The 27,282-nt window shown below is 37.5% G+C and overlaps 1 protein-coding gene across 3 annotated transcripts in view; it reads left to right on the plus strand.

Annotated features, from left to right (window-relative positions):
- The window catches only part of ZNF385D (zinc finger protein 385D), a 430,528-nt gene extending 406,857 nt beyond the window's left edge, over positions 1-23,671 (plus strand). For all 3 annotated transcript variants that reach the window (XM_026103714.2, XM_026103716.2, XM_026103717.2), the window contains 4 exons: positions 11,635-11,868; positions 13,811-13,989; positions 15,336-15,437; positions 19,530-23,671. In XM_026103714.2, the coding sequence (XP_025959499.1) occupies positions 11,635-11,868; positions 13,811-13,989; positions 15,336-15,437; positions 19,530-19,763 (749 nt within the window). In that variant the 3' untranslated portion in view covers positions 19,764-23,671. The remainder of the gene's footprint in view (positions 1-11,634; positions 11,869-13,810; positions 13,990-15,335; positions 15,438-19,529) is intronic.
- The last annotated feature ends 3,611 nt before the right edge of the window (positions 23,672-27,282 follow it).

Below are 27,282 nucleotides of genomic sequence, written 5' to 3' on the forward strand. Positions count from 1 at the left end.
AGTGCTGAAGAGATGCTTTAATGTCCCTGTACTGGATGCTGCAGAAGCTGACAGATGTTCAGAAATTTTTTATTGTAGCTGTTGTTATTCTACTAATGCTGTCATACTACTACTTTTTTTAAAAATCTAGTACACAGAATTAGGCTCTCAATTCCGTATTTTTCATCCGAATCACTCATATAATTTTTTTTTAGTATGCAGGTTTTTCCTGAAAAGTTTGAAAAACTTACTCATAATTCTTCTGAGTATCTGTTAGGTATTAAGGAAAAGTAAGCCAGAGGAGATAAAGTACAGTCTTCTTAAAAACAGCAACGACAAAAGCAACCTCTCCAGCAATCACCCAGACTCTAGACAGACTTGTTCAGGATCCTTGTTTTTAACTGTGGTTTTCAGGTGCTACTGTTTTTCTTCATTCACTGTGTATTCTGCTCCTCAGTGTATCTTTGGATTGGAATTGTTGATGTAAGATCTGCTGGCATGATAGAAGTGCATAAAGCATTATTTAGGAAGGGAAAGGGCGGGTTAAAGAAAAGTCACTGATGCTAAGCTGAGTGAAGGTGTGACTAGAATGGTGATCTGATTGTAGCAGATATGTGATGCTTTGAACTTGTATGTTCATTAGGAGATAATTATATGTCTGAAAGGCTCTTGAGACAAGCAAATTGTACCTGCTTTTCTAGACACTGTGTTAAACATGAATGTTTAAAAATACATGTAGTTATTCATAAAAGAGCTGCAATTTCATGTTCTTAAAGTGAGTGCAACTTTCGAATATTTGGGCTTGTATTGGTGCTTTCTTGGACCGTTCCTCATATATTTTACTCTGTTATAGTGCGTATGAGAGAGAGAGATGACAGAATGAAAACTAAGGAATGAGCAGTATAGTATATTAAACTCCTAGAGAGAACTTGTAATTTTCTCTCTTGTCTAAGAGCTAATGCTGAATCTGAATGATGTCAGATCTGGTGATGTCTGAATAACTGTCATGTACAAGAAAGGAAAAAAAATTATCAGAGGGAGCAATGGTATGATCTTGTAAGTGTAGTATTTGCAGCCACATTTTCAAGGAAAGCTGAAACCATTTTTGTTGCGACTATGTTATGTTGTTAGGGAAAGAACCGGTTATAAAGGGAAATGTGGCACATGTAGAGAATGACAACTTGTGTCTACCAAAGTTATTAATAAAAAAATGTAATTATGCTCATTAATATCCTCCCCTACTAGAAAACAAAATGTGAGAAGACTGACTGTTACAGAACCAACACAAAGAGTTTGCAATTATTAAGAGCATTGCTCTCATTCCATAGGGCTGCTTTTTTCAAATATCCCTCTCTGACATTTCTTCTGAACAGATTCAAGCTTTCACTCAGCCTATGACTAATCATCAAAGAATCACACCACTTGCAATGTATCTACCTGTGCACAATGTGACAGAATCTTTGTCTTTGCAAGTATTGGACAAAATCGTCCAACAAATTAACCTCCTATGTCCCTTTTAGTTTTCCAGATAATGCAGGCTTTTAATTTCAGCCTTACAAGAGCAAGCAAAAGAGAAAAACAAAGCATAGAAAGAATTAAATGCCTCATTTGAGATCCAGCAAATGTTCTCTAAAGCTAGTCTTTAAATGTAGAGAAAACGTGAGCTGCCATTTTGAAGATAATTTTCATTAATATGCAGCTGCTCACTTGCTCTGCCACAGCTAAGAGCTGTCATTTTCTTCTTAAGGTCTGTTCTGTTACCTTAGTGTCCTAAAATACAAACCTGTCCTAGTTTTATCTGTAATCAGTTAAATCAAATAATGTTTTTTTCTGTAAGTGTATGAAACTGGAAATGGTATCTATGAATTATAAAATATTTTTGTGATTTTCTTTGTTTCTCTTGTGTGCGAAAGACTTTAGATAATTCACTGGGTGTACACCTTTGGGCTAGAAAAGCATCTCTTACTTCTTTCATAAATTTCCATTCTGCTTCTGTGGAGAGCTTGCCTACTGAAAAATAGGCAAGCTAGGCAAACTAGATAAACATTCCAAAAATCAAAGCACTGATAATCTCTCTGCTGGGTATGTGTGGAAGCTGCTCGAAGAGAGGAAAAGAGTTGTTTCAGACCCCTCTGCCAAAGAGAAAATTTGATGAGAGGGAACTCACTGAATTACTGAAGGAAACAGGTTTCTCTTGGTCTTTGCCTAGTCCCGGCACTGTACCTGGAATGCACTTGTCAATATATGAAACATGTTATCAGCACTATATGTTCAGCCAAAGGAAAATTTCCTTGTAACAGTATCAAACTAGAGAGGACAACTAAAAGTCTAAATGGAATAGCATGAAAATCAAGGTATTTATTTACCCTAATGATGTAGGATATTAACACTTGCATCTCCTGTTTTGTTCCTTCAGCAGTTCCGTGTGAAATTTGTTCCTCCAAAATTTGGCAATTCGATATCTCAAATACTTACAGAAAAGCACATGGTTTTAAGAAAGCCATTGCTGATCAGTCCGCAGAACACATCTGCTACAGGCTTTATCTAAAGTGCACTCCAAGACAGATGTTCAAAAGAATGTATTTCTTCTCATTGCTCTCTCTGCCATCATTTTAGTGAAAAAATTATACAGTTACAACAGATGCTTATATGGCTTTTGACAATTCTTATATTAGACACAACATTAGTTTATTGCCAAAACCAGATTTACTAGCTCAATGCTCTCCAGTAAAGGAAGTAAGCTGCTGTAAGGGGAATAGCTTTAATTATTCCTGGATTCAAGACAGGAGAATGCCATAAGGTATTACACTTAAGAGGGCAGTCAGAAGTTAGAGTTCTCAGAAATTCTAGGTTGGATTCCAGTTATTTTAATTTACTTTAGGTTATAGGACTATAAATCTGTTTCAAAACTCAAAGTTAAGATAGGGGGTTTAGGAGAGGATGTTCAACTTGGTTAAAATACAAAAAAATGAACTCCCTTAGATGGAGCGCAATCCTATGCAAACTGCAATGCAGTTCACAGATTCTTTCCTTGTTCCATTTTGATTAATGAAAGCAGTGCATTGTCTCTCCTTCTGCCAGTGATTAATACTTCTCTGTGCTGTTGGTGGGTTTTTTGTTTTTTTTTTTTTTGGTAGCAGGTTGTTGGGGGAGAGCTTCCACAACAGATTCTTTCTGGGACTGCATTTTAAAAGGGCTTTTCCAGCCAGTTTGTTTTGTGAAAAGTGCTTCTCAGATCTGCAGCAGTGTATAGCCCAGTCTGTGTCTGTTCTGTGACTCTGTTAAGGAGAAGAATAGTTTAGGAGTTGCCCCTTTCGAAATTCATTTCCATTGCTGTAGATGATAGTGCAGGGTGAAAGAAAATGGCTTGGTCACTGCTTCTTTTCCCATGTGTAAGGAGTAGGCATTTTGGGGCAGTAAGAGGCATTCATTTTACTGATTCATAATTACACACTGGCCTTAGAAACAACAATTTGTTGTTCCATGTAAGTGGCTTGGGTTAAAGCCCTAATGTCTCTTTGGGCATGGAGGTAATACTTTTAAGCCATTGCTGTCAGTGGCACAGATTACTTTTTCTCCCTGAGTTCTCCTTGGGGAAGTAATGCCTCCAGTACTGACTAGGTCTAATTCATATCAGCTAGACCTTGATGGTGACACGTGGCCTATTTTTAAAGAGCATTTCAGACTGTTATCTACACTAGCGATTCAGACAGTGCCAGGAGACGTTCCTGGACACTGGAACTCAACCATCCCTTCATTTCCATTGCTACAGCTGTCTCTGGATGACTTCTGGCCGAGGCTCTCGCTCCCAAATATCCCTGAGCAGAGTCTGGAGTTCAGTGTGAGCCAAGGCAATTTGTATGCAGCTGTGCTGTTGTGGAGGATAAGAGAGTTTAGTAATGCGGATGGGGACTGCTGTGCCTCCGTTGGCCTCCATGCTGCAGAAGGGTATATTCGAGGCATTCAGTTTGCTGTAGAGGTATGGTACATCTTCAGGACTACTTCTTACAGAACAAATAAGTTCTTTAGTGTGCTTTTAGCTTCTAAGGACACCTTGTTTTCAATTCCTTGGTTTTTACTGGTGGTGAACTCAACTGATCACAATTTCAGCTCATGCATTAAGGAAGATGAACTACAAATACATTTTTGCTTGTGTTTGCTTTTATTTAAAAGTTGGGAAATGCATATTGAAAGCATGTGCTGAAGTAAAATTGGTGGCAGTTTGCCAGTGTAACCTTTGATGTTGCCAAGCATGAGGGACCTACATATAGGAAAATATGGCTTTCCTATTAGATATATGATCAAACCACCATGTGCATGCTTTATTCCTTATCTTAAAAGCAGTATTTTACATGATTACTCTTACCTTGCAATATCCAAAATAACTGTGTAACTATAGAAATGAAATCTAGCACTCAACCTTATGTTTAACTTTCAAGTTAGAGTCCATATAGAAAATATATTATTTCAGCAGGGCAGCTGAGACCACAATCTGCAAAATCCTCTTTGCACTTGACTGTAAGCTCCACCCTTTGAAAAGCTCTTTGTGCTGGTTTTAAATTGAATTTTCCACTGCACGAGTCTCATTAATTAAATGGCAACACTAGCTTCAGCAAGCAGCACGTTTTTTTCCCCTAAAACTCCTTGCGCAAGGACCCTTCCATTCATAGTTTGTGAAAGCCATTTTTCTTCTGCCTTACTGAGGAGAAGTCTATACAATAGGCCTGAAAGGACAGATCCTGAATCTAGTAGTAACCACGAGCTACTTAAAATAGCTCGAAAACAAATGGTTTGTCCTCATCATCTCCTTTTCTTCTAGTCATTTTTTTGTCAAGCACATTTACCAGAAAGTTCCAAAACTCAGACACAGTGTGCCATTTCCCTACCCTACTCCTTTCCTTTCCACAGGCCTTTTACCCCCAGCTGTTGCTGTAGCTGCCAGCTCCATTCAATTAACCTCAACAGGAATGCAGTCATCCTTCCGTGGTTAATCCTGTTCAGGATTAATGAACTGTGCTGTAAACTGAGGGAACTGCTAGTAAAACTGAGGTATAATTTTGTTAGAAAGTTGTGTGCTACTAATTAATGAAGAAGGTCATTTTAGGACTCAGTGGAATTGAGTTTAACTGAAGAAGAAAAATCCAAAGACAGTTATGTGCACTTTTCTGTACTCTCCCTCTCCCTGTGGAGATCTCTTGTCATCAAACACCTTTTCTTCTGCCTCACTCCTGTCAGGTCACCACCAAGGCATGTCACCAGAAAGCATGAAGTAGAGGTGACAGTGAAATGAGGCTGAAGTAGAACCATTTGTTTCTTCATCCTTTGTTTCTGAGTAATGAACACTGTGTATAATGTGATTTATTTTAGTATTAAAAAATACAGGCTGGTCAAAATAGTGAGGTCATTGCTGCACCAAGAAAATTCCTGGTATTTGGCTTTCATGCTGGTCCTGGGAAAGTTTGCAGTCATTCTCTTTCTCAGCTGTGTTTGTTCTGTACGTTCGAGGAAAGGCATGGGGATATGTTAGAACCACTTGTCCTTTCACTTTCTAGATATCAAAAAGCAGTGATGGTGGAGACCCAGACAAAGTTAAACAAAATGGAACTTTATCAAGAACATGACTAACAAGCCAGGACACTGAAAGGAGAAGAAAGGGAAAAATAGGTGAAGATCTGATGTTTAAAAACAAGATCACAAGGGTCACCTCATCAAAAATTTTCAGATTCTGTTCCTGTTTGATCATACAAAGCTTTGGTTTATTTTTTCAGAGCCTTCAGCCCTTCCATTATGGTATGTTCATTAGTATCCATCGAGTGCAATTTTAGGTCGATACCATGACATTCAGTATTTAGTGTTGCTTTATTGAAAGAGGTCTTATCATAGAGTAATGAAATACAACATTCAGTCAGTCATTTAGATCTTTTGTATGAGAAAAACTATGATGTAGGGTACTTAACTCTTTAAACCTTGCAGTTGTAATTAGTTTTATCTTGCAAAGAAATTGCATGGATCCTTCTAAGTTCTAAAAATATGCTTTTGACTCTCCAAGTAAAATATATCTATTTGGGGCAGAATATATATATAAATAGATTGAATCCAGGTTTTGAATGTAAACCAAAATCTAATGACTCAAGTTTTCATAATATGATACTGAAAGGATTTTCTGTGCAGTATATTATAATGGGCCAAATATCAACAAACCACAAAATATGCAAGTTTGTATTCGGCACATATAAAGGCAGAGGAGCCGAGGCATTTGAGTTAAAGTTCCCCAAAATGTTTTGTTTTAGTGCCAGATCCAACAATATACTAACACACATGCTTATGTTTAAGCATATGAGTACAGAAAGTCAGCCAAGCACAAAAAAGCCAGTTACACAGTTATTTTTGAGACAGTGCGTTGTTTATAATATACTCCACTGTTATATTTATAGATTCAGAAGAAATTTTATCTTGTCTTCAAATATAATTACCATGGAGGACATGGATGATGGGATCTTTAAAGCAGCCCAAGGGAATTGGGCACCCAGTTCCTAGCAGGTTTGCGACTCTAATACTCCGAGACTCTTTTGAACATGACCTCATCAAGCACCATAATGGAGCTGTCTGTTACTTGATGCAGGCTGGCTACAAGGAAGCCAGCGAAAAGGTTTTTACATTACTCAGATGTATTATAGTATTACAGTATACTGAAATATTTCGTATGAAGTTCTTTTTGGCATAAGAAAGAATATGCTTTTCTTTTTTTTTTTCCCTGGATAGCCTCGTGGGCCAAATGCTCAATCCTTTGATGTCAGTGGTAAAGTTTGATTTAAATGAGACCAGAATGCATGGGCATGTGCTAAATCAGATATTTTTAAATGTATGCCACTTGAGATTGCAGAAGGAAAAATAAGCTCATAAATAGTTGTGATCTGTTTGAAGTCAAAGAGCACTTTTCTCTCTGTGGGTCTATTTATAGTTTCAGGATAAGAAATTCTTATGTTTAGTAGCAAGAACTGATGAGTGAGACTTTCACATACTCAGAGAGAAGAAAAGCATGATTTGCCTGTAATTTTCTGCGTCTTCAGTCTAAAGAAAATTCATGAGTCTTGTAGCTGGGATATAAAATTAATCCTGCTTAGTTAGGAGGACCTTACTTACACTCTTGCAGTTTTCCACTTGAACTATGGTGTCTGTAGTACCCAGTGGAGTCACTTCCCACTGAATTTTTTTCATCTGGTTTTGTTTTCTTCTTAAAATAAATCTTTGATTTTGCCAGTGATCAAGATTAGTTTTTATATATTTTTTGCATTTTTAGTGTTTATACTGTTGCTATATTAAGACCAGGGATACAAATGGATTATTGTGAATCCTGAAGTGTTTCTTTTTTTGCTGCTGGAATCCAGCTCTGTACAATATTAGCAATCTGCTTCTATGTCAAAGCCAAACAGTGACAGTTGCAATAATGAATATTTGCTGCAGGCCACTGGTATGAAAATAGCACAGTGCTGCAAGCCTGCGTCACCAGGAACAAATCTTCCATTTGACCGTGACTGAATTTCCAGGCTTGATTTTAGATCATTTATTACTGAAATAGTTCTTAAGACTTTGTCATAATATAATGTTAAGAAATGCTGATTCAGTCTTCAAGGCATCAGTTCAAATATCTTCCTACTGCTTTTTGAATTTTTAATCCCTTATACCTTTAATGATATACCCTATATTTAGGACACCAAACTCTGTGCAGGGAGCAACACTGTATAATATTCAAAGAGATATATGCTGGTTAGCTTAGAAGGACTGGTGAGAAGAGGATTTGAATTCTCTATTTATGAACTTACTTAACTAACAGCCTTCGGAATGTTTCTGCCTTAATTCCTGTGAATATTTCCAACATTTATATGAGGGAGAATAGCTTTGCATCTTAAAATATGTCATGCCTTTTCCATTGTGAACTTGGATTCTGGATTGTTTTCCTGCATGTTTTGATGCCATTAGTGCATTTGCATTAATGGAATATATAATGTACTAAAATAGGGCATATTTTGAAAGGTATATGAGCAGAATATATGCTGTGAATGCTGATATTTTTGTTAGTTGAAGAGTTAGTTGGAGAGTGCTGGTGACATTTACTATTTTTAGTTTAATTTTTATGTACAATGCTGCTCTCATGCACGTGTATTAAAATGCCCTCAAAATGACTAACATAATTGACTATTTTTTTTCACTTTAAGATAATTGAATGGTGAAATACAAGATCACTGTCCAGATAGGAGATCAGACATCTGAAGCAGAATAAAATCTGCAATTATTTAAGCTCTTTATTGTTCATTGCCTCAGGTTTTCCTACGTGTGGAACATAAAGAAATGATGATCGATACTTTGCTTAAGGCATACTGATCCTTGCACTGCAAAGCTGGTAATGGTCATTGATGTACGGATCTAATTTCCTGTAAGAGTAGGATGAGTACCAATCTTGCCATCAGTCCTTAGAGAATGTTAATATTTTTCTTTTTCTCTTTTCCTTCCCTTTCCCTGCTGCTATTGGCTCTCTACCTTCCTTTACGCAATGAAAATGCATTGGCTAGCTCTACTACTATATAACAGTATAAGGATGAAGAAACTGAAGTTTTAGAGTGCTGCTGGGAGTGGGCTTTTAATGAAAATAATTTCACTGCAGCAGCATTCAACTGAAGAAAGCCAACATCAACACATCTTTTCTGGGATGGGAAAGGAGTGACTAGTTAAATGTGTAATTTTGTGGACAGATCTAGAAAGGCTTCATTTACTCATCAGTTTCCCAACATAAGGCTGAATGTTTCAAAGTAGTTTTTTTCTTTTGAAACATTATTGTTGATCGGTAAAAAGTAAAAAATAAGAACAGGATGTTCAGCAAGAAAGCATCGTTCATTCTGCAGCAGTGTTTGATGTCCTCAGTACATTCAGAGTATAACCACCTCCATAATCATTCTCAGGAAAAAAACCACTTTAATTAGACCTTGAATGGGACCATACCTTTCCTGTATGTTTTAATGCCTGACAGTATGTAGAATATTCATTTCATAAACACAGCTTTTTGGTTTTATGAATAATAATTTTCAAAAACTCTTTCAGAGAATATATAGAAACATAACAAAATACACGTATCATAGAAATTCACAGGGCTGGAAGGGACCTCAAAGGTAACCTAATTATCCCCACTAACTGAAATGGGATCATAGCTGTTTCTCCTTCAAATATTTATTCCGAGTCCTCCAACAGGCAGTATTTCATGAACTCTGTAGGTAGGCTATTCTAAGGCTTTACAAGCTTTAATAGTAGAAAGAATTTCCTGATGTCTGATCTGAGTCTCTCTTGCTGTAATCCAATATTCCTTGTCCTGTTCAGAGGGATCAGGGAGAAAAGTCTATTCTCTTATTTTTAGCTACCTTCTACAGATTGAAAAGCTGTTGTCAATGTTTACCCTTCATCGTCCATATTCTTATGCTTGAGCATTTCTTTCAGCATATGCTTCCAGCATTTTTTTCCCCAGGCCATGTTTTCTAAACCTCTAATTCGTTTCCGCTTCCTACCTTGCAGCCCCTTCCCAGGTCCCTCTCTCGTTGGTTTGCATTTGTATTGTTGCTGAATTACCAGCAGTGCAAGTCATTGTTAATTTGAAGTTTGCAGTCCCTAAACTGGATACAAGACCTCCAGTGCTGATTAGAGGAGAATAAATACTTCATAAATCTTTCACTTCACACTTCCAGTATGATGGGGACCTTTTCCATAATACCCCTATGGCATAGCTGACCTATGTTCGCCTTGTTTTCCACTACAGACAACTTTTTTCTGAAAAGTCCACTACTGGGGCTGTTCTTCATCCTGTTTTAATACATTGGATTAATCCTACTGAACGTGGATTCCTGCAAGTGTCTTTATAAAAAAGCATCTTATTTTCTACAGACTGTTTCTCCAATGTGTTATTGTTTTGAATCATGTCTCCCAGTGTGTTTTCATTTGCTCCCAGTTTGCTGTTGTCTGCTAAGTTAATAGGCATTTTCTTCATTAATGAAATTGTTAAACAGGATTAGTCTGAGCCATACCTCTGCAGGCATCATTTAATGTGTCCCTCCAGCATCACGACACATGCTGGGATCTACAAGCCAAAGAATACTTATTTTGCCTGTTCTAATAATGACAATAGATAAAGCATATTGCAGGTAGAGCACACGAACAGCAAGGGACACATGAAACCAAACTGAGCTGTTTACTTTGGAAAGTACCTAATTCCAAGAGTAATCTCGGCAAAGTAACTAATATTTCTTGTGGGAGAAGCTGCTGCTTAATATGTCTAAAATGACAAAGTACAGCACTGCAAAGCTTTTTCTCTCCAGAAAGGCAGGATTGCACCTGTTCCTTGCCTCATTCTCCTGTCACTTATTTCGCATCTTCTCTGCCACTTCAGTGCTGAATCTTAGTCCTGTGCCCTGATAAGTACTTAACTACCAGATGATACTGCCATATAATTTTCTCTTTCTCTGGCACTGCAGAGATATTTAATAGGAAATAAGTGAGCTTCAGTGGAATAAACTAAGAGGTGAGAATACCACGCTGTCTGGAGGGATAATCTGAGTCCAGGGCACTCAGACTCCAGAATGGGATGAGGAGAGATCTGTGGGAACCCTGTAGGAGTTTAAGCTGTCAGCTCCTTGTTGCAGTCAGGACTTGGATGGCATGTCCTTGGCAGAGATGTAGACCCTCCCAGTACTTACCTGATGGAAACAGGAGGCTTGAAGAGCTTGCTAGGTTAACTGGCACTGTTGAGCACTGATACTTAGAACTTAATCATACAAAATATTATCTACACATTATTCAGACCACAATATTATTGTGTATTTTCTTTCTCTTGGGTTTGAAAACTACACAAAACCCACTGTTCTTAGATCCAGGTGCTGAATTTCCAAATAGATTTAGGTATATAACATGCTTAGAGTTGTTCCTAACATAAAATTGATACACGGAGCAAAAGTCTTATTAGTGTCTGTGTAGATCTCAAATATAGAACATTGTATATTTAGTCACTATCATTAGTATATATTATTAGGATGTGTGTATATAAATATATATATACTATGTATTAATAATTACTGTTCATTTAATATTAGTTTTGGCTAAGATCAAGTGAACTGTCAGTATTTTACTTTATCTGATATCAAGAACATACAATTATTTTAATGTTAGTTTTGTGAGTAAAGCATGTTAAGACTTTAAGTTGACTACTTAATCAGAGTAAGTATTATGCAGCACTATGGCAGTTTATGTACCTGAAGGGCTGTGTATAAATATTAACTGCTTATTGTACTGGTAATTTATATGATCTCTTTTAGTGAATTATCCTTCAGTTATACAGTACAGTCTTAATGACCTGTCTTCGCAGTTTATGAATGCTGTATTTCCTGGGTGTTAGCAGAATACTGGAAACAGAATACTTGGCATTTTGGTACACGGGAGTACTATATTTTGTAAACATAAAATATGCAAAGAAGAAGGTCAGATTTAGTTCATTACTATGAGTTGTTTCACCAGCATGGTCTGGCTCTCTGTGGTTACAGCATTAGGATGCAAACATGCAAGCATTAAGGGTCACCGCCTTCTCTTTTGTTTCCCTTCATCTCCTCCCTTTGCCCACAGACGTTGCCACAGGGACACCAGCAATATCAACGACGACAACCGTGGAAATCCGGAAGAGCAGTGTTATGACAACGGAGATCACCTCTAAAGTGGAGAAAATCCCCACGACAGCCACTAGCAGCACCACATGCCCTTCCGTGGAGACGGAGGAAGAAAAAGCAAAAAGACTGCTGTACTGTTCACTATGCAAAGTCGCTGTCAACTCTGCCTCGCAGCTGGAGGCGCACAACAGTGGTGAGATGGAGCAGTGCTTGCTTTCTTCCTTTTTTTCCTTCTTTCTCAAGAGCTCTGCAATTATCTTCCCCTGAATAGATTAGATCTCTTGCAGCAGGGGACAAAGAAGTGGCAGAAAACTGGCAATTACATGGAATTCATTAACTATTAAAGAATAAAAACGACAAGCAGAGAGTCTTTCATAAAGGGGGAAGAAAGGAATTTTATTGCTTGCAAGTTACCCATTTTCTTCCATTTTAGCTTTTGCAGCTTCCAGACCTTATAGAGCTAAGTGACAGCTCATGCTTTATTACCTTTGATGTTCAGAGTTCACATACTTTTGTTTATGCCAGCTAGCAAACTGTGTATGAATGCCTTTAGTGTTGTGTGAAATCTAACAAACTAAGGCTGAAACAGGGAGCATCAGTCAGTCAGAGTTCAATGATGAAAGGCAGAATTCTTAGGTATATATTGTCTGCTAATAACTATTGAAAATTATATATATTTTTCCTTTGTTTTGATTGGCTGATAGTGATTACTGCTTGAGAGTTGAATGGGCAATTGCTTACCTCCATCTTTCTTAAATTTTAAACCTTTTCTAATTAGTAGAGTGAGCAGCATTAATAAGTTCCAGTGGTAGAGAGGCATCATTCACAGTCGCTGTTTTAAACATCTTGTTCATTGGGTTTGTGGTGAGCAGGGTTAAAAGATCTTGGGATTTAATATAGTAGCAGTGACCATCTATGATAGTCCTACAACAATCCCCTTATTTTGGGTGTCAGGGGTTATCCGAGAGCATAGTAAAAAGAAGTAAGAGACAGAAGCATAACCTCAGCTCTGAAATACATAGACAGAGATGATATACCTACACTAAAATGAGGAATGGTCTTCTGATGTAATAAAAAAAAGAAATAACTTTGGCATGGCTATAGAATCCATTAAAATAAAAAGGAAATTATAATTTGTTGGTATTCATGAGAAACAAAGGCTAATCAGTTTTAAATGCTGTGTTTGCTGTATGCCAGATCTTCAACTGGCAGAAATTGAAGTTAATAAAGCTGTACCCATTTAACCTATTTAACTTTATACAAAGACTACATCCTAAACATTCTTCTGATCAAGATGAAAGCCTAAACATTATTCTGAATATTTAGACAAAGCACCTCCAAATTTAGCCTTCTATGCTGTTAAACTCTGTATATGCTCACATGCCTGCATGCATGTAGATGTGTACATGTGGATGCATATAGTGATTATTATTGGTGCACTAATTCTCTAGGTAGCAGCAGTCCATCATCATCAAAGACTACCTGTGTGGAAGTCAATAGTGCAAGAAAACATATAGTCTGAATAAAGGTGCAGCAACAAGACACTATTGTTTTCTATCCAACATTTATTTTAATAAAAAATACAAGCAAAGTGCATAGTTCTCACATGTTCTCGTTTCTGACCAGGGCATTAAGATCCATTAGTTGCTGCCAGGAACCTCTGTCCCTTTGTGATTTGGGAACGAATTAGTTAATTACAGATTTAAGTGTAAGCTACCTAATGAATACTGTTTATCAACCCATTCAGGAGGACTACAAATCAAAGCCAACTACATCTTTAATAGGTAAATTACTCTTCCTTTGCAACTACAATTCAGGTCTTATTAGCAGCAGGAATTAATGAGAAATGTCACACCCATTTAACTTCACATCAGGATACCTGACTGTGCCACTACTTATTGGTGTGGCTCCTTTGTTCTAGTGTATTACCTACAGATAAGTAATTTAATAAATAAATATCAAATGTGAAATATTATTACATTAGTATGAATCCGATACAGGCAAACACAGTCATATTCCAAGGATAACGCATGGCACCAAGCTGAGGTTCATAAATTTTTTTTTTTTAGGGAAAAAAAAAAGAATGCAACCCAATTGCCAAAGTTTTTTCTGTTTCCCATTTCTAATGTCTCCAGGGACTAAGCACAAAACTATGCTGGAAGCTCGGAATGGAAGTGGAACCATAAAAGCGTTTCCCCGGGCAGGCGTAAAAGGCAAGGGACCTGTGAATAAAGGAAACACAGGCCTTCAGAACAAAACATTTCACTGTGAAATATGTGATGTGCACGTAAACTCTGAGACACAACTGAAACAGGTACTCAGCTAGCTTGCAGAGTGTGAATCCTTGGCTATTCTTTGTTTTCATGGTGATAAAGTACCAACACAATCAGCATGTGTCAGTCTGACAGTTCACATCTAAATGGAGCTTGCAGATTTTGCCCTTTGTACTTGACCTTTGTGCTGTGTGTTTTGGTTTTGGTATGATTTTCCCTTGCACTGAATGCATTTTCTCAAAAGCTCTTGATTATATCTTTTTGAAAAAAGAGTTATAGAATCTCTGAGCTGCAACATGTTACAACTGTCTTTAGACTACTATAAATGTCGTGAGCTGATAAACCCTGCCATTTAGTGTGCTGCATGATATGTGCCTTGACAAAGATGTGGAGGTGGGTGCAACGAGTATTTTCACAGAACACTGAATAACCTGCTTAGAAATGTGGGATGGATAGGATTTTTAATTTTTTTTTATCAGTGTTGCTCTGTAACTGAGGAGCATGACCTCCAAATTGCAATTACACTAAGTTATATTCAGTCGTTCTTCAGATGAACAAAGCCTTTGTTCTGTAAAACACTTAGTTTAATTCCATATGCCTTTTGGAATTAAATACTTGTTAAGGAACTTTACAAGAATGAAGATAAATTCTGTAATGGACAATAACAATACTTGTCTTAGGTTTTCAGGAAAAAATGTTCAGTTCTTTCTTCTGTCTTTGTTCTTTTTGTGAGAACTCTTTCAAGAATGGAAATTAAAGTAAAAAAAAGAGTTCTGGAAAAAGTCCCTTACATCTAGTACTGCAATAAAGTCTGTATAGAAGGATTCTTGTAAAATCTAATAGATTTTATGAAGAAGATAATGGATTTTGTGATTTTATCTCACTGTTACTTAGTCTGATACTTAACCATCTTTCAGCTGAAATCTTAAAAGTATCTCTGAGCTTCTTAGGGATTTAAAAAAATTTTTTTTTTTTTTTTTTTGAATAGGGGACGCTCTACTCCTCATGTTTGTCCAAAACTTTCTATCAACAGTGGTTTGAGTTTGATAGGTGCTTTACAGAGATAGGGATGAATTTTTGAAAGGCTTCCAACTTTGGCCTAATTCAGGTCCTGTTGAAGTTAACAAAGGTGGGAAATTCATTGACTGCAGTGGAAGCAGAGTTGAACTGAGCACTTCTGAAAATCAGTCCTAATACATGGTTCACAAAGGAGTTATTCAAATTGGAACAAACCAAGTTCCCATTCATTACTGAATTAGTCAAAGTGATGCTGTTGTGGAGAGCAGTAGCTTTCCCTGTTGGAGCACCCTTGTCTAAAGCAGAAGCTGAAGTGGTCTGTTAAGGAAATAATGCTCATGAATTTTTTTTCCAATGTATTTTTTAACAGCACATAAGCAGTAGAAGGCACAAAGACAGAGCTGCTGGGAAACCACCTAAACCTAAATACAGCCCTTACAACAAACTCCAAAAGGGAACACATCCTCTAGGGGTAAGCCAATGACCTTCTTACTCACAGAACCCTTGCAGAAAATGTGACTGGAAAAACATTTAAGATGAGAAGGGTAGTGTAGGTGATGGGAGTGTCTGAATGAGCCCATGGATGCCTATGAGAGACTTTTCAGTTACTTTGATGTAACGGGACTACAATCTGTACGTGCTCATTTTGTAACTGCACTGAATAACCTCAGGAAAGAGCCTTGTTTCAGAGGTCATTGGACAGCAGGAGTAGGAAGAAATATCCAGATGCTAAACAGGATCATTCCAGTTTTCACCAAGGACAATAACGGTGAAATGACTAAATAAATCTCTATAAACATAAAAGCTTTAATTCTACCTTAATTTAGAAAACCACTCAGATAACAATTGAAACAGTTAAAAAGAAATCCATCTTTCAGTTCCTTCCACTGGGCTTCAGCATGGTTCTGGTCACATTCCCAACTGCCAGGATAAGCTTTCTGAAGCACAGTTCTTGTTAGCTTCAAAGGATGAAAAAGAAAAGTTTACTTTTTAATAAAAGCCCTGTTAGGATTCTGCCATTAGTCAAGAAACAGCTTATATTGTGGATTGGGGAGTGAAGCTTGTGGCATTTATCTCCATGAGATAAACTGTGTGATTTTTTTTGTGTGACATGTGGTTTTGTAAGGGTTTATAGAGGGTTTTGGCAGGGGGAGGGTGTTGACTCATTGGCCTCACACAAATCATCCACTCACTCATTGTCCATCTTGTTTAAGAGAGGCAGAATTTGGAGCTCTTTTCTGTGAAAGTCCAGTTCTCTTCTAGTTGAACTAACACTCTTTTCCTGGCAACAGAAAATTTGTCCTTTTTTGGGACAGCCCTAATGTGTGGTATATTTATGCATCGTTCAGTTGGGTAGGCACTTTCCCAGATGTCATAACATACTGTACTGCACCATTCTGGCAGACCCGCTGGTAAGGAAATGGCCCCATAGGGTTTTTCAGTAATACTCTGAGGAGACCAAGGTGTCCGACAGATATAAACTATACTGAAAGGAATAGAAAATATGTAATTAGGAAAGTAGGATATGGAACAGCTAAAGCCTCACTGACAGGATTATTATTCCTTTAGGAAATTTGTTGTTTCCCGAAGGATGGAAATAACTATTACATTACTGTTGCTGTTACTGTGCACAGTCATCTATTCACTTATTTATGTAGTGGTGATTTCTGAGAACTCCAGTCAAGGCCATTCAGTTGTAGCATAGACAAATAACACAGGCGACGTGTCTGTCTCCTGCTCTCTCACTCCCACAATCCACACCAGTGCTCACAATCTACAAGTCAAGTCAGAAGTGAGCAAAGAGGCAAAAGAGATTTAAAGGGGAGAAAATGAGTTAGCAATAAAACAACAGATATCAGTAGTAGAATAGAGGCTACACTGAAGAAGGATAAGAGAAGTTCTCCATTTTGTTTTTTGTTTTTGAACAGAAAAAATACCAAAATTGCTGTCACTTCAAATGCAAATGGCACAGCAACAAGCCAAAGATGTGCTAATTTTACTTTGAATATAAATGTTTTTGATGAGCTCTAGACTTTGCTAACTTTCTTACTCCAAACTAATTTTTCAAGTCACTTATTGTCCCTTCGTTCACTCCACCATAAATGAAACAAATAATGCCTACTTAATTCTTCGTGTTGACCTGTTGTATAGTACTTGCAGAGAGATTTGAAATGAATGCACACGGTACTGTATATGCTAAATATTATTGTTATTGCAACTGCCTTGAAAAGAGAATCAGAAACATTTTGATAAATGAACTAAAAGGCTGTTTAACTTCCTTAGAAGTTTCTGATTCCTCCAGGAACTGCAAGGTTGTCCGAGCCTTTTTATACAGTCACCTAAAATCTTTGCTCTTCATGACAAAAATGCATCAGCATCACCAAAGCTTTTTCTGCAGAAGTTAAAAAAAGGACATATTACATTTTCATAGTTTTCCTAGAATGACAGCTTTCTGATGTCATGCTTTCAGTTTGACATTTATAATGCTTTGTCCAGTCTAGTTATGTGTGTTTCGGAGAAAAAAGCTTTATGAATTCCCATGGTACAATTTCACGGTTTAAGAAATCTTGTAATGTTGGGACTTATTTGAGTCCCATCAAGCCACAATTGTCCAGTATATATAAAATACAGGACTAGAGAGAAAAAAATTAACTGGTATTTGATCATTTTACAAGTCCACGCTTTTCTGTAGTAAAAGGACTCTGATGAAAAACATCCCGGACGACAGTAAGAACCCCATTGGAGGGTTTTTTTGTACTTTTGGAGGGTTTTTTCTTTGTTTGTTTTTGAGGGTTTTTTACTGTCTATTCTAAATAAGGCTGAAAAAACTGTTTACTAAATAAATAGTAAGGAAAGAGGAAAAAGTAAAATATTCAGAAAGGGAAGAAGACAGCTTGGATCAGTGGGTCTAGCGCTGATCAAGAAAAATATAAGATCATTGATTTTCTTATGTGCAATGAAGAGATTTGTATCTAACACCCATTATGTCCACCATTAAGAGAAGTATAGAATTTGGTCCCCTTTGAATATCTCTCTCACAGCTTTAAAGGATCTTGAGGCCAATAGAGTTGCCAGTATCCATCTGGCTGGTAAAGAAACAAAAAAAATTTGGAATACAGTGATAATGTAATGATGAAACTTCCCAGACGATTCCTGTCCTTCCTTTCTGACTATTCACTCAACAAAGTACTGTTGGGCAGAAAATATCAGACTCATGTAGGGCAAGATAATTATTTGAAAACCCTTTTCAATTTCAAGGGTGAGAAATTGGTCTTTCCCTGTGAGTGAGAAGTGTCCATACTTAGACTGAGATGTACCACATCATGTATATATTCTTGGCAAAGGACAGCAGCTCATCCCAGGACATGAACCCCACCTAAAATCTGACAGAGCCAGTGGGAACTTTTCTTTGTCATTGGGGGAGGTCTATGTCCTTATCTCAGAATTATAAAAGCAGAACAACAAAGGTATTCAGGCTCCTGGCTTTTCATTAGACAATTAAAATTCCACTGAAGTCTACAGAAATCTGTGTAGACTAGTCTGGTGTTCATTTGTGTGCATACAAAATGTAAACGCTCTATACACAAATAATAATGGACCTCTGTGAGCATTTCTAATTAGTCTTGGAAATAATAAACCATGATGCTTGAGATTATACTTGAGATCTTTTTTCTCTTTGGAAACCATAAATGAAGGATTTTCTACATTGTATTTGGTATTGCACAAAGCCCATGTTATAAAAGTTTTTAAAGCAAAAGCTTCAGTGATTGGTTACAATAGCATGGTTTCGCACCTTCCTAAGTGATATAGATAAAAGTTTTTCATGATAATATTTAAAAAGTATCTGACACTTTTTCACGGTCTTTGTATGAATGAACAGTATCCATGTGGAAAAAAGCTTCTGAAAACAGAGCAAGATGATGTAGGGCAACACCCATAGATTTCATCACCTATTTGAACACATGGAAAGTTAGGAGATTTTCCTAACTTGTGCAAGTTAAGCTTTTTTGATTGACTTGTTATTAGAGGCACAAGCTAATAAAGAGCAGCTAACTGGAGATTTTAAGCAGAACTTGCATCCCAACGATAATAAAAACAAAAGTATCTTCTTAGTCATACCGGCAAATAGGATATGTTTTCATTCTGCTCTGGTCTTTATCACGAAGCTGTCCAGATGGAGGTCTCTAATTGATGGCTAATTCCTTCTTATTTAATTCTTGCAGGGTATGTGCAGCTTTACTTTGGTGCAGATTGCCCAGCCCCTCTTTAGGTTTGCTTTGAATTCTCATCTCATATTAAATTAGAATTCTCAGTGATAAGACATGAGCCCACAACCAAGCGAATATTGAAATGCTTTGTCCCTTACCAAATCCTGCTCACTCTCCTTTGATGTGTGAAAGATCGTATCTCCTGTCACAAACCTGAAGCTCATAGAGTCAGTAGCCAGTGCAAGGCCTCTCTTTCTTGATTTTCCACTTACAGTCTAAGTCAAGCTTTCTGTCATGTAGCTAATATGAACAAATTATCTCTCTCTCTGTTTGTTTGTTTTCTCTCTTCCCCACAGGTAAAATTAGTATTTTCAAAGGAACCTTCAAAGCCGATGGCTCCGCGAATCTTACCAAATCCGCTAGCAGCTGCAGCGGCAGCTGCTGCTGTGGCTGTGAATTCCCCTTTCAGTCTTCGAACAGCCCCAGCAGCTACCCTTTTCCAGACTTCAGCACTTCCTCCAGCACTCCTACGACCAGCTCCAGGGCCTATACGGACCGCCCATACTCCTGTGCTGTTCGCTCCTTACTGAACTCCAAACAGGAATTAATTGTACTGCAATAATTTTTCAAATCAAAACAAACAAAAAAGAAAATCAAGAACATTGAACTATGCAGTGTTTATTTATAGTTTAAAGTATATATGAAGAGCCAGGACTTTTGATAGAGAACTGAACAAATTCTAAAAGGGGGAATGGGCAGTATTTTCTCCAGATGAGAGCATTCCTCTTGAGCATTGATCGTTTTAGAACTGATCTCCAGCATTGACTTGTAGTGACACATAAAACTTACAAAGCCTTTTGACTGTGCTTTTTGGCACATATTTCCCTGCAATGTCTTTCCTGCTTTATGAAACAACTTACAAATTTGTCTAAAGGGCATTAACTGGTTCCAATGTACATAAAATACTTTATTCTGTAGATTAAAAAGAAGGAAAAAAAGAAACACTGTGAATAGTAGTACCCTTACCAATCCTCCTGCCAAATCAACAGTTACTGGGTATTTATCTGAACAAAAGTAGTTACAATAGATGTCTTGTAAAACAGTAGTATTGTGTCTCTATCTATGCCACTAGGTTTCTAACTGAGTTGCAAAAGATAAAATGAACAAATTATGTCACTTTGGTAAGTAGTCAAAAATGGAGACAATAATGTGAAGCTGTTCCTGGTGAGCAAAAATGATTTGCCTCACCTGCAGAAGAATGGGCGTGAAGATAATCTATGGTTAGGACAACATAAATGGTAAAGAAGATTTAGTGAAAAAAAGTAAATCCATATGCTGTACACAGAGTAGGGCAAAATTTATTTAACTGAGAACATATGTGTACAGTGTGTGTACGTTCAAAAGGTGTAATACATAGAGGATTGATTACTGTTTAACGCATGCCAGCGGACAGCAAAAAATACACACTTATCATGAAACAGGCATGACACTTCAGTGTTGAGCAGAGAGAGGACACAAATGGGTTACACATAGTCATAACTAGCAAATGAAAACCAAGAGAGAAATCCTGGCCTCATTTAAGTCAATGTAAGGTTCCCTCTGACTGCAATGTAGCCAGAATTTTTTCCCAAGAATGGCACATGTTCCTTTTATATCATACCAGTGGGAGTGTCTGTAGATACAGGTAACATATTTTTGCTATAGGCTTAGTCTTAGAAACAGATCTATTCTCTTGTTTTATTTCCTGCTGATGTGATATAAAATGTTTTAATATACATATAAAATGTAAACAGCAACACATGAGATACATATTATGAGATAACTGCACATTGTGGATTTGGAGCAAATACAACCTTTAGGATCTGAAGGGACCCTTGAATTCTGTAGCTGACCTTTATGTATGGACAGCTTAAAGCCTTATGTATTTACTGTGAGGCTTAAAGGGGTTGACAGTGTCTCTTTAAAGTAAGATTTATCAGGGGTATATATAGATATATTGTATATATGTTAGAGTAAGAAAAATAACTTATAAACAGAAAATCTACTATATAAAATATTATATAACCATTGACTTTCACATGTGGGTCATTAAGTGGTAAGTAACAAACAACAGAGAAAAAATAGACATGTCTCGAATCTGATTCTTGCTGCCTGCTTTTTCCCATAGGGAGCTGAAAAGTATCTATTAATACTTTGGAGTGTGCTGCTGAGTCACATGCAACCACTCTAATGTGTAGCTAAGTGAAATGCCTACCATACATTTAGGAGGAATAAAAATTAAAAACATAATTTAAGTTTAGATGGGGAGATAATTTAAAAGATTTTATTAAAATGTAGTAATGCAAAATATTGACCATGTGGTTGCTATCTAATACTGCCTGTGGTTAATATGGACAGTTGGGAGATCTAGAGGATGGGAATATACAGCACTTTGACTTGCAGTTCATCAGTGAGCCTTCCATATACATTGGTCTTTGTCATTTTTTAAACCTCTCTGCATATAGATTTTATAAAAAAAAATAAAAAGAGAGAAAGAAGAGGTTCCATGGATGTCTGTGTCCAAAGAATTCCAAAGAGATGCATTTATTTATCTACAAGTATTAAAATAAGTTCTATATTATGTATATGTATTTCATCCAGTTTATTTGCAACGTTTGTGCCTTGAAATCAAATGGGATTTTGGTTATATTTAATTCACTCCGATGTAGACATAAAACAAGTGTGATGGTGATTTCAGGGCTGGTTACTAGCTGCATTGCTTTGGCCCAGTTTCCAAAAAGAGAAGAGTATGGGTAAGTTCCTGAAGCCAAGTTTAGGCACCTAAATAACTAGGGGCTGACATTTAAAAGGGCTCCATACTCTACAGCTCCCAGTAAGGAGGCAGTAAACAGGCCAGCCTTCAAAACCTGGGCCTACCGTTCAGTATTTAGAAAATGTTTCCACTTATTTGGGTACCTGAATATATCGTAGTAACGCTAAACTCCTCTTTGCAAAATCTTGGCCTTGGGTGTTTTTAAGCCTACTTTCAACCTTCCTTCTTTTTGCAGAAGTTGTAAGGCCATTGCCAGCTGTGTGTGAATTCCTCCTTGAACAGGGCACTGGTTTCTAGCTGTGCTCCATGAACCACTAGTCGTCTCCAGAGCCTTTTGTAATAGTCCATGGGATTAACAATTTGCTGAACAAGCTGAGGAGGACTGGTGTTCTGGGAAGGGAGATGGGCTGGGGAGAGACTTTCTCCCATGAAATAATACACAGACTGGAAAAGAAGAGACTGTAGGCTGTCAAGCACAGCCTTCTGGTACGCGGGTATCTGCTGTACATCCTGCCGTGTTGTTGTGATGCCATTAAAATCAACAGGCTGATCCTTGCCAAAACATTGTGGCCTGTGGCATGTATGGAGGCACAGTACTAAGGGCAGAGTTAATACAAGTGTTACTAGAAATGAGAGTGTCATTCCAACTACTTACATCAGCTAATTCACAATGACACTTTCAGTTTTCTTGGACCTCTTTTGTCACAGTGCTCTATGGAACAAGTTTTTGTTCACACAAGTCTCTTCTAAATTTCAGCTGTAAACAACAAACTTGATTCTTTTTATGTCTCTTACTCACTACCTAATAAAGGATAAAGCCTAAATGTTAGAATGTATAGTGGATTTTCTGTGCCTTGCTGTTCCACCCCCTGTTGGTCGGTGACAAATCAACATACTTGGGATGTTAGCACAACAGTTTTATATTATATATATCTGTATATACACATATATGTATGTGTATACACACACGCACACATGTATATGTACATATATATATGTACACGTGTGTGTGTATGTGTATATATGTATATACATACATACATATAAAGGAAAATACTGGCAGAGCAGTCTGATCAGGCAAGGGGAGCTTCCAGTCAGGGTATGACCACAGCAGCTGAAAAAGGAGCTAGCAAACAGAAGACACTTCACACCTACCTGTCAAGGCACCAATACAGAAAGCACTGTAAAAGAAAAATGTGTCATCATATTTCACATTACAGGAACACTCCAGGACCAAGAGGAAGCCTAAAGTACAAGGAAACAGATCATTTCATCCAGGACACAGTCACTCACTGGAATAAAAGTGTGAAATCAGGCTGCAGGGCAAGGGGTGGGTATGAACTTCAGAAAAGCAAATAGGTTCAGGGATGTTTTCTTTAATTCTATAGAAAGTGTTAAAGAATGACTGTTCTGTTTTAACCCAAATACATGGTATTTTTGTGGGAGGGATATATATATATATATTTATGCTATCTGCATTTTTCCAACTATCTTTGGCTTTAAACCTTTGTTCTGAAGGTTCATCGTTGCTCTGAACCATGAGATTAGTTACCCTCTTGAAAGCTGCTATAAAAACTGACTTCGAGAGGACAGTAAGCAAATGGTATAAATATGATCTGAAATGAACTGGAAGTAAAAAAATGAACTGGCCATGTCAAGGAATATTGTATTTGAAAAGTATACATCTTTATTTTAAAATAAATTAAAGTTATATATAATTTAAAATAGCTAAATAAAGTTAATATAACTAAAAGAATTACATCTGTTATTTTAGTAGTGGAATATCACAATTGGCTCTGTATTTTAAAAGATGAAAAGACTTCTTAGATGCTGAATCAATGCAAGGGGGCTGTGGGTACATTTAATATCTCACACTTGTTATTTTCTGGTTATGCCAGAAACACCATAACTGAGTGGATTGCCTTTAGTTGCTTCTACATCAGTCCCCAAAGATACCATACAGTATTGGCCCAACGTTCCCTGACAGCTGATTTAACTTCCTCTTAGGAGCCACACCTGCTTCTGCCTTCTGCTCCCCACAGATGCAGGGTTTTTAGGCTCTCTTCAAAGCATCCTGAAAAATATTCATCTTAATAGCTTCGATTTCTGCAAAAATAAATATGTCAATTGTGGACATAAAACCAATGTTGAAGAGCAAGACACTTTATTACAGATTTGAAAAGCTTTCTTAGGGATGGCAAGATTCTTGTTGCTAGGTCTGAAGCACAGAGATGCAAATCATTTGGCTGCCTAAGTCCCTTACAAGTCAAGTGGAGTCAGAAGCCTAGAATGCTCCTTAAGGATCTGTGTTTTCTATTAAGATAGGTACCTAAGTATCCACTTTTAAAAGTGACTTCAGCACAGTTCAGGCTTCAGGGATCTAAGCACCTGCAGCCCACAGGAAAATAACAGTAGAGTTCCTAGTTAGATGCATTTGAAAATGTTATCGTATCCTATTACATAATTCTTCTGCATCACACGTGGCCCTGTCCTGTTTCCGTAAGTGTAAGCACCATTACTGCAGTGCCAGCAAATCATAGAAGCTTCTGTGCTGGGATTTAGTGCACTGTTGAAAGACATAGTGCGCTACTGATGAATTCTACCTTAAACTAGTTCAAATCTCAAACACAAGACTTAAGAGTTTAATCAAGGACAAGAGCTTTATGGCCCCTCACACCTACAGGTTTATTAAAATTCAGGACCATTTAAGAGTAAATGTAACTATCTGGAGGATGGTTATTACACAGCCTGAACTGAAATGTCAGGGTCTGAAAAAAATCTGCGCTCCAGACCCAAATTAAGAATACTATGAAAACCATAATGCTTTTAACCCCGGGACTCCTGAAAGCAGTCGCAAAGATTTTCATTTCAGTAGAGGCAATTTTTTTCCCTCAGTGCCTGAGGCCTTTTGCAGTCATGCTGTGTACTGCAGTTAGGCATTATTCAACTCTGATTCAGTATTGATAAATAAACTTGACTAAGACTGAAACATGACCCAGTGGCTGCCTAGTTTCTGTGATCGGCTTCATGCTGGGGTGATACTTGCATGGTGGAGAAGTAAGAGGAGTCAAAGGACTCAAGGTAAAGAACTTGGAAAAATAGTTTGATTCCTTTTTCTTGTGCAATGTTCTTACATGGAACTTGTAAGACATTAACAAGCTGCAACATCCTGGGTAAAACATATGGCCCGTGAAGGTCGTGAGATCTTAACTTTCAGAATAATTCATTTGGTGATAAGGAAGAACCCAGAAGATTTTTTTAGACTTACATACTTCAGTTACTTTTTGGCAATGGTCTTCACATTATTCCTACTGTCAGCACACTGACATTTGTGTTTGTTCACAACAGGAATTGAATATTTGATCCCCATAATTAGAAACAAATATACATATTAAAATTCATTATACAAATATTTGGCACTCAATTACAGGAAACAAGACTTTTCCTTTGAAATCAATGCATTCATGTCTGTTCCTACCAGGCAAGATATCATTACATCTCATGAATAGGTTGGTCTCCAGAAGGGAAGTCCATATTTTTTGTTTTTATTACTAGTAAATTTTTCTTCCATGATGTTTCTTTATTCATATTTTCGTCTCTCATAAGACTGCACAGAATCCAAATGGATATTAAAATATCCATTTTAATATATGTTTAACAAGTTAATATGCATCAAGCCCAATGATGGATCATCTGATCAGAGTGAATAAATTAAATAAAAAGTTTAAAGCAGCAGTGCTGTAGTAATAGGAATACATTGTCAACAGAGAGCACATGTACTACAGTGCTTTTTACCTCATCTACTCAGGGTTTTATGACACAGTCAGGTCTTTAATCGTTCACAGTTTCCTGAAATGTTCATCTTTTGGGAATCTTCTAAGCTTTAATTAAACGTAAATTTTATTTCTTATGGTGTTCAGCAAAAATAGCTATGCTATTTTTGAGAGCAAAGGCAATAGAAAAAAGGATAAAAATCATAAACCATTTTCTAACTACAAATGCCTGCAGCGTTTATTAGCAGTTCAGATCTTTCTCTGCTTGCAGCCAGCTGATGACTGGCATTTGCCATGGGAATAGTTCTCACTGAAACATGTATCAGGTGAAAATTTTCTGCTCAAAACATGCTCTGCCAAGTGCAGATGTTCTTTTGGGGCACAACAAAATGGGAGATGATAGTGTATAGGCAAATCTATGACTTTATAACAGCTTGTGTGATGTCCCAAAAGCTGCCTGGTGGCTTGAGGGGGAGAGGGAGAACCTGCTGAGCAGCCTCGCCATCTGCGGTCCCGTCCCTTCACTGCAAGTTCCCAACATGGTCATTCTAAGGGATTTATAACACAGAAGAGGCTGATTTGAAAAAAATTCCTGATTCGAGGATTTCCCTCTATTCCACAGCAAGTACATCAGTTTGGAAGACAATGCCACGCACCAAAGCGTAATCTTTTTTTTAGAGTAATTCTCAATGTAATCTTGCCTGTGACGCTATTGTCAGCCAAATCTCTGCTTGAACCTCTTTGGTCCATGAGAATAAAACCATGAAGGTAAGTTTTGGCACCCAGTAGGAGCACCTGAGGAAAAAAAAATATAATAAGCCTCATGTCCAGTCACTTCTTATTTTTTGCAATTGCCTAGGTCCTACCAGGTAGCTGAAATGTAGGTGTCAATCAAACATAATGGTCAGTTTCTTTCTCCTACTGTTTTTCATGGTTTTACAAGGAGATGGAAACAGCTGTAGCTCTTCATCCAGTGATATGCACCCTAAAATCTCCATTTAGTCAATTGGACAAGTGTCTGCACACACACTTCCTCTCTGTGTGTACTCTACAGCTGTTTCTCTCCCATCCCTCTCCCAAATCACCTTTTGAATCCCCCAGAAGGATGGTACAGTACAAGGAGCATTAAAAAGAAAGAACCCACCCCCCCCACACATACATGTATGCATGTATAATAAAGTACCCCTTTATTAGCTTCAGTAATATAATCTAACCAAACACACGGATGGAGTCTTGTGCTGTCAGTGAGACTGGAAAACAGGCAGGAATTTATGGCCTTTGGAGCCAGATCACAGTTCTGCATTCAGCCCCTTGCTACAGGATTGGCTGCTCTAAGTGGTGGCCATGGAAAGCAGTCTCCTTGACTGCATTGCAGTGAAGCTTTCTCTCCATCTGGAAAAGATTCCCTGTTCACTTTCGGGCATTTTGCATGGCAGGCGTATCCTTGGAAGAAAAGCTAGAGCTATTTTCATCTCCTTTGCAAAGCCGTGAAAATGGTAGGGAAAAATAAACTGGCCTTTCATG

The sequence above is a fragment of the Dromaius novaehollandiae genome, chromosome 2, assembly GCF_036370855.1.
Source record: "Dromaius novaehollandiae isolate bDroNov1 chromosome 2, bDroNov1.hap1, whole genome shotgun sequence".
NCBI lineage: Eukaryota > Metazoa > Chordata > Aves > Casuariiformes > Dromaiidae > Dromaius > Dromaius novaehollandiae.